At 50.5% G+C, this 8406-nt stretch overlaps 1 protein-coding gene across 1 annotated transcript; it reads right to left on the minus strand.

The window, feature by feature from the left end:
- Nucleotides 1–5069: 5069 nt before the first annotated feature.
- On the minus strand, nt 5070–8158 carry LOC125511667 (chaperone protein ClpB1-like). The gene has a single exon (XM_048677091.1). It carries the CDS (start codon nt 8029–8031, stop codon nt 5365–5367), a length of 2667 nt encoding a protein of 888 aa, XP_048533048.1. The 5' UTR covers nt 8032–8158; the 3' UTR covers nt 5070–5364.
- Between the last annotated feature and the right edge of the window lie 248 nt (nt 8159–8406).

Raw genomic sequence — 8406 nt, forward strand, 5'->3', positions numbered from 1 at the left:
TGAAGCGTTCTCAAGGCCACCCCAAACCCTTGAAGCGTTGTCGAGGCCACCGCAAACCCTAGAGAAGCAGTATCGAGGCCACTAATTAATATATATGATTCCTTACTATGATTAGCTAGCTAGTTCTACGTTTGCCACTAATATATCCATCTGTCATATTTGAATAATAATTGCCATGTTGTAAATATTTGTAGAAACTATGGACACCGCCCGAGACGAAGCAAAAGAAGCGTTGTTGAGGGACATAATCGCAGAAGGAAGTGATGCCGTCTCGTTGTTTCTCAACGACACCGATGGTCTGGAAGGAGAGGGTGAAGAAGCTGGCTCCGGTGACCTAATGCCGGTGCAAGAAGAAGAACATGAGGACGGCTCCAGTGACCCAATGCCGGTGCAAGAAGGAGACCGTGATGACGGCTCCGGTGACCGAACCGAGTCCGGCCAGGTATATATATTAGTTAAGCCTGTGCTGACTAGCTAATTGATGCATTCATTGTTTTGGTATGTACACATATTAATTAAGTATTTGTTCTTTTTTCTATCCCTCCGGATCGAGCACAACTGAGGTAAAGAGATGAGGCCCGAAGAAAAAGTTGAGCTCGGATGAAAGGTTTGAGATCATAGCAATCGTGGCCGACGGCTAACCGATTGAACCCATCCGAACAAAGAACACATTTGTTGCTCAGTGCGGGGTTCTGGTTAGGGACAAGAACCCGATCAGCATCCAGCAATGGTTAAAGCCGCATACAGAAGACCCTGAGGTGTCTTACGTCAATGATATGCAGAAAAATGATCTTTGGGCTGAGCTGGAGTCAAATTTCACCCTACCGCCAGAGGATGATCCGGAGAAGCCAGTTAAAGAGCAATTAATCAAGTCTTTTGATCTTAAGAGGATGACAGACCTATTCAGGAGGTGGAAGAAAGAGCTGAATAGGTTTGTCGATAAAAAAGAGACACCAGAATTCAAGGGCAGATATGAGAAGATCAGAGATCACTGGCCCACATTTATGGCCAACAAGACATCGGAAAAGAGTAAGAAGATGTCGGCGACAAACAAGAAAAATGCTGCGAAGAAGAAGCATCACCATCGCACGGGGTCAGGTGGCTACCTCGTAGCCCGGCCTAAGTTGGCCAAGGCTGAGAATGATCTGGTTAAAAAAGGGATCGAACCAGAGACAATGAACTGGCCAGACCGTTGCCGGACTTGGTTCTTTGGGGCTGGCGGAACCTTGGACCCTGTAACAGGGAAGTGCATTTGGACGGACGAGCAACTTGACATACACTTGAAGAAGCTTGGTACTATATCGCTGCAGCGCAGAAAGGGACGTTCCTTCCAGACAGAGAGAACGACGAGCTCACAAAGGCCCTCGGAAATCCTGAGCACCCTAGACGGACACGAGGCACGCCAGGCTCCATTCCGTGAAAGGCTGGGTTTCCGGACGCAGGCGGTTACAAAAGCCATGAGAGGAGGAAAAAGTGCAGCATACTGAACTGCAGGCGCTGCACGCAAGGGTACAAGCGATAGAGGAACGAGAAGCAAATCGCAGCAAACGACTTGCCGAAGCTTCCCCTGAAGCTACCCCGCCATCTCAGTGGAGAAGCAGCGTGGCTTCCATCGAGCTGCTTCAGCCGGAGCTTGTCTTGACGGCTCCTGCCAGCTATCCCGTGGATGCTATCACGGAGGCTCAAAATTGCCACCTTATGACGCAATGGATTAATATGAAGGTCAAGGCGGCTGTTGGCTCTGTTTTTCCTAATGAACCCGGCGCAACTTTTCACTGCCGGCCGATTCTAGAAGGATATGCTAAGGTGATGGTGGATGAAATAACAGAGGGATTTGAGGACCTCCCGCTTGATCACCCTACCGGAGAAGGGGAGACTCGGCTGGTTTCTTCTCTGAAGACTCCATGCCTATGGCGGAAGGAGCTCATCAACCTTCCGAACTGAACGCCTCCGCCTCCTCCTCCTCCTCCGGCGAGGCAGGGCACTCCGCCTCCTCCACCGCCTCCTCCTCCGGTGAGTGATGACAAGGGCCCTCGGCCGGCTCCTTCTCCGGCGTGTGGCGGCACTCCGCCTCCTTCTCCGCCTGCGCCGGCGCGCCCGAGCAGCCAGCCTCCTCCTTCTCTGCCTCGTCAGCAAGGGCGGAAGAGACCCGCCGCCGCTCCGGCAGCTGCTCCGGCGCGTCGTAGTCCTTCTCCTCTGCCTCGTAAGCAAGTAAAGTAGACAGCCGCTCCGTCTGTTCGGCCGGCGTCTAGCAGTATAGCCAGAGGCGGGAGGACATACAGATTCGGTCCTTCTCTGAAGACTCCAGAGAAGTTACCATACGAGAGGACCCCGGAGGAGAACGCGAAGATCACGTGAACCGAAGTGGATGACCGGTTTCAAGGGTTGAAAGCAAAGAGACATCCACCTCTGGAGGAGAAGGTAGATCCGGTGAAAGTGAAGCGCACTCTGGCTGCCCTGGCAAAACCACCCAAGTCTCCGCCGAAAGGCAACTATGAGCGCATTATTGCAAAGACATGGGCCGAAGCGGAGCGGTCGGGAAGTACAGTCAGTGATAAAAGGATGAAAGAACGACGAGCAGCTGGGAAACAAATTGCCCAGCTCGGCGAACAAGCGAAGCAATCGTGCCCCCCGCTCAAGGTGCCTAGCGACATCGTCGATCCGAGGATGGTGCCCGGTTATAGCAATCTTGACGATTACCTGCCCGATGATGTACATTATGATCCCATGGACGTCCAGATACACAGATACGAGTACGGGAAGCCTCTCGTCAAAGATGAAAAATCTCTATCAACGATGATGTGAAGATTGCATGATTGGTACTTGAAAATCTGTACAGAGTCTGGGGGGGAGGAGTACTTTGTATGCGAGAGTTAAACCGAAGCATGACCTCGTTGGAATTGAACTGTTGCCTATTCCATTTGAGGAGTTCTATCAGTTTTTCAATCAATTGGCCCTCGATAAAACAACGGTCACCTGCTACTGTCTGTAAGTACTACTACTTCTGTCATTAAGTCTCTCTATATAGCTCAGCTCTTTCATTACATGTATTTATAATTATCTTCACTATATTATGCAGATTGAAGATCGCCGAATTGAAGAAAAGACAAATCGGTGATATTGGGTTCGTTAACACATATCTCATAGATGCAACTGAGGTTGAAAAAAGGCCCGAAGATACCGAGGCCAACTTGCTACGATCATTCAAAAGAAATGAAAACAAAGATATAATACTCTTTCCTTACAACTTCAAGTGAGTGTTACTGTCTTGTGCATATTCGGTTTCCCTTATATATTAGTCCAGGTTATATAGTAATGTAATTGATGAGTTATGCATGCGTGCGCAGGTACCACTATATTCTCCTAGAGATTATGCTTGAGCAGGGAGTAGTAACTGCCTTGGACTCTAGACGAAAAGATCCCCAGGAGTATGCGGACATGACTAAAATCCTCAAGAAGTAAGTTAAATCGATCATTATCCACCATATCAGCAACTTTGTTCATTTCCTGATATCAAGTAATTGTTTTCTTTGTCCGGCAGGGTTTGGAGAAAATTCACCAGAAAAGCTCCGGGACTGCCGAAGGAGCTGCAATTTAGACACCCGAAAGTAAGTACTATAGTAGCATGTTCCGCGCATCTCCTAGTGATTCAAGCGCTAGTTTCATCAATACCATTTGGCATTCTTGCTTATCAGTTTGATTGACCTCTATTTCTTGTAAAGTGGTTGTGGCAGGAACAAGGGAATGATTTCTGTGGATACTACGTCTGCGAGTCCATCCGCCACACGACCTGTGAGCGGGGCGGGTACTCTGACGAACAATATGAAGTGCGTAAATAACAATATTCACAATTTTATTTTATTACCATCATTTGTGTTGAGTTTCATTCATATATATATATATATATATATATATATATATATATATATGTATTGACCACCTTCTTCAAATTAGATGTTCCGGTTGCGGGATGAACTCCTAGCACCAGATCGCATGCGAGCTATTCAAGAGGAATTGGCGGCATTCTTTCTTGACCACGCGATCGCTGAAGACGGAGAATACTATGTGGACCATGCGTCCATAATGTAGGAGATTATATTTGTAAGAGATAATTATTGTATATATGTAGCCGGTAGTGTCGGACGATAGATATACGAGAACTTTGTTGTTCGACCAATCTCTCGGAGAAGGAGAGGTGGTCGATATCACTTCTCTCTGTATGCATATATGTTCATGACGATCTTCTGTTTCCTTCGTTTGCTTACTAGCTAGCTAGCGTGTCTAGTCCTCTCTATACGTATGTATAGTACGTAGCATCGACCAAGCACGGACATAAGAGAGGACACTTCTCTCTATTAATTAGCTATCTAACACAATATATGAAATACCTAAATTAACCCTCCAAAACCCCCACCCCCCCTTTCAAAAAAAAACAAAAACCCCAGCCATAGAAATGCTGACGCGTGGAGGCCTATTGGTCCCGGTTGGTGCCACGAACCGGGACCAAAGGCCCTCCTGCCTGGGCTCAGCGCGCAGGCCACGTGGAGGCTCATCTGTCCCGGTTCTGGTTAGAACCGGGACTAAAGGGTCAGGGTATTAGTAACGACCCTTAAGTCCCGGTTCAGGAACCGGAACAAAAGGCCCTTACGAACCGGGACAAAAGACCCGTTTTCTACTAGTGATTGTTTACCTTCTCCGTTGCCATCTACGGCACCGTAAAACGAAAAGAAACCCTTGGACTGCAGGTCATTGGTGATTGACACTTCACTCCCTCTCCCTTCGATCTCCACAAGAAACTGATGGATTCCCATTTAAATTGGGTGCTCCACCTGAACTCATTTGATTTGCATCAGTGGCATGCCTCACCCACATCACTAATGGCATGACATGTTGGGCATGTGCATAAATATTGGACATTCAAGGATGAACTGAAGGGCTATCAATTTACATCACTTGATCTTTAGACCCGCGGGCATTAGCAAACTAATGAGAATGCTTGTGTACAGTATACAAAGTTATGTAGGAACAAAAAAGGCCTCACCGAACACTCCGAAAGTACAATAATGGTGTATAATATAGATGCATATGTTTTTTTTTTATATTTTTGCAAATTACGTACATACATATATTTTTTGACAAGAGGGAAAGCACCCCCTCCCCACATACGTACATACATGCATACATACATAGGTGCTACATTCATATACGTGTGTGTGAACATATATCACACGGATATCAAAATCTATGCGCATATATGTAATCTGCGAATTCATTGGTAACTGCCCGCGAGAATTCATGGGTAAATGTCCTCCATATCCGTCCATGGATATGTCTGCCACGTACCCTTATTTCCCAATTGTTCCACTAGCTAGGCACATACATGACGATATCAGATTCATGGCCTGTCTGTGCATTCACCACTCCTCCATTCTTGTCGACCCTATAGGTTAGCTCATTTTTGTTGGGAGTAGCATCTACGTAAACTGTGGAGTTCTCATCAATCTCTTGGTTGATCAACATCACGGAGAGCACGGTGACTATATTGTCCTCGATCCATCCCTTGATAGGCCTAGCACCATGGCCTGGATCGTGAGGCTGTAACAGGATGACGTGCAGGGCGTCGTCAGTGATGACCAGAGCAACGCGCTTCTCTGCAAGACGGGCTTCCACGTCTTTCATATGACGTCGAGCGACCTTCCGCAGTTGCTTATGCGACAGAGGGTCGAAGATGACAATTTTGTCCAGACGATTCAGCAGCTCCGGATGGAAATGCCCCTTGACCTCCTCCATGACCTTACCGTGAGCTTGCTCCATGGAATTGCCCTTGAGGAGGTGGTCGGCCCCAATGTTTGAAGTCATGATGATGACGGTATTCTTGAAGTCAACTGTCCTGCCTTGCCCATCAGTTAACCTTCCATCATCAAGCACCTGCAGGAGAATGTTCAATACTTGTACATTTGCTTTCTCAGCCTCATCAAAGAGGATGAGACTGTATGGCCTCCTCCTCACTGGTTCTGTGAGTTGGCCCCCTTGGTCGTGACCAGCATAACCTGGTGGCGCGCCGATTAGCCGGGCAACCGAATGCTCTTCCCTATACTCAGACATGTCAAGGCGAACCATTAGGTTCTCATCATCAAATAGTTGCTCAGCAAGAGCCTTGGCGAGCTCAGTTTTACCAACGCCGGTGGATCCAAGGAACATGAATGAACCGGTAGGCTGTTGTGGCCGTCCAAGACCAGCCCTTGACCTTAAGACGGCCTTTCCAACTGCATTGACGGCTTCATCCTGTCCGACCACCCTATCACGCAGTCTCTGAAGCAGTCCAAGAAGCCTCACCTTCTCATTTTGTCCAAGCCTGGTAACAGGAATGCCTGTCCAGCGGCTCACGACCTCCGCAATCCGCTCCGGGGCGACAGTCTCCGTTAACATCAATTTGACACCAGTCCCAATCTTATCCTCTAGCTTGGCAATGGTATCGTCAATCTCTTTCAGAGCACCATACCTGAGGTCAGCCACACGGGCCAAATCCATTCGGCGCTCGGCCTCTTGCACAGCGGTCTGCAGCTCTTCACGACGCTGCTTCAGGTGCCTGATCCTATCTATTCTCGCCTTCTCCTCCTCATACTGATCCTTGAGCGGCCTCAGCTTCTCCTCCAAAGCGCTCAACTGTTCAGTGACCTTCTTTAGATCATCTTCGTTGCCTTTGCCCTTGTCCTTGTTGAGAGAAAGAAGATCGATTTTCAGTTGGATCTTCTTCCTCTCGAGGCTGTCAATCTCTTCAGGCTGGCTGTCGAGTTGCACCCTGACGCTTGCGCATGCTTCGTCAATCAAATCGATTGCTTTGTCAGGCAGATGACGCTCCGTGATGTATCTTGACGAGAGCTGCGCGGCCACCACCAATGCACGGTCCTGTATGCTTACACCATGGTGCCCCTCGTACCTCTCCTTGAGCCCCCTCAGTATGCTCACGGTGTCGTTGACGCTGGGCTCTGCCACAAAGACTTGCTGGAACCGCCTCTCGAACGCCCCGTCCTTCTCAACGTACCTCCTGTACTCGTCCAGCGTCGTCGCGCCAATGCACCTCAGCTGGCCCCGGGCGAGCATCGGCTTGAAAAGGTTGGCCGCGTCCATGGCCCCCTCCATCCTCCCGGCGCCGAGCACTAGGTGTATCTCGTCGATGAACAGTGTCACCTTCCCCTCCGCCTCCTCCACCTCCTTGAGCACGGCCTTGAGCCGCTCCTCAAATTCGCCACGGTACTTGGCCCCGGCGAGGAGCATGCCCATGTCGAGCTCCACGAGGCGCACGTCGCGGAGGTTGCTCGGCACGTCGCCGCGCATGATGCGCAGCGCGAGTCCCTCCACCACGGCGGTCTTGCCCACGCCGGGCTCGCCGATGAGGACGGGGTTGTTCTTAGTGCGCCGCGACAGGATGCGCACCACGCGGCCGATCTCCTCGTCGCGGCCGATGACGGGGTCGAGCTTGCCCGCGCCCGCCACGTCGACCAGGTCGCGGCCATACGTCTTGAGGGCCTGCAAGTTGGTGTCTCCCGAAGCGGAATCAACGCGCCGGTTGTCGCCTCCACGGAGCTTCTCGACCTCATCCTTCACCCGCGCGACGGGCACGCCGGCTTCGTTGAGCGCGTCGGAGATCTGCGCGTCCTGAAGGAGGCCGACAAGCAGCTGGTGGACACCGAGGTGGGAGTCACCTAGCGACATCTGCGCCGACTGGGCGCGGCGGATGACCTTGAACAGCGAGGTGGACGCTTGGACGGTGTCCCGCTCCCGCTCCCGCGGCTGGGAGAGGGGCAACCCCCTGAGCGCGGTTGCCACGACGCGCTCGAACGATTTGCCGGCGTCGTCGCTGCCGTCAGAGGCATGGGCGATGGCCTGCCGTAGGATGCCGGACCTGTCCTTGGCCAGCACCGCGGCGAGGTGGAGCGGCGTCAACTCCTCGTGGCCGGCCTCTGACGCCACCTCGTGCGCAACATTGAGCGCCTCATTGGTCTTGTAGGTGAACATGTTGGGATCCATGGATCGCCAAGCTACAGATCAAGTGCGAAAAGGAAACACAAGTATCAATTTTCAATAGCGAGCGATGGGATGGCTTCTGCAAGCTTCATTCAGAGGAGTTGCTTTATAACGGCACAGCCGCGAGGCGAACTGGACAGTTCCACGAGGGTACCAGGCACCCTTGTGAATGTACTCATCTCAACTTCCCAAATTCCCATCGCTTTGGACTTGCATGCACGACTTTGAATTTTCACAAGTTGGTTGTGGAATTTATGCGCTAAGTTCTGGACTGTTTGATTTTTTCAAACTTAGTTGTGGAATTTATGAGCTAAGTTCTGGACTGCATTACAGCCAACCACAGACTCCCACGTCTCGGTTAACTTGGAGGATGGACAT

This window comes from Triticum urartu, chromosome 5, assembly GCF_003073215.2.
Source record: "Triticum urartu cultivar G1812 chromosome 5, Tu2.1, whole genome shotgun sequence".
Classification (NCBI taxonomy): Eukaryota; Viridiplantae; Streptophyta; class Magnoliopsida; order Poales; family Poaceae; genus Triticum; species Triticum urartu.

What these genes read in the sequence shown, in the direction of transcription:
- LOC125511667 (XM_048677091.1), bottom strand. Translation starts at nt 8,031, where the DNA reads ATGGATCCCAACATGTTCACCTACAAGACCAATGAGGCGCTCAATGTT.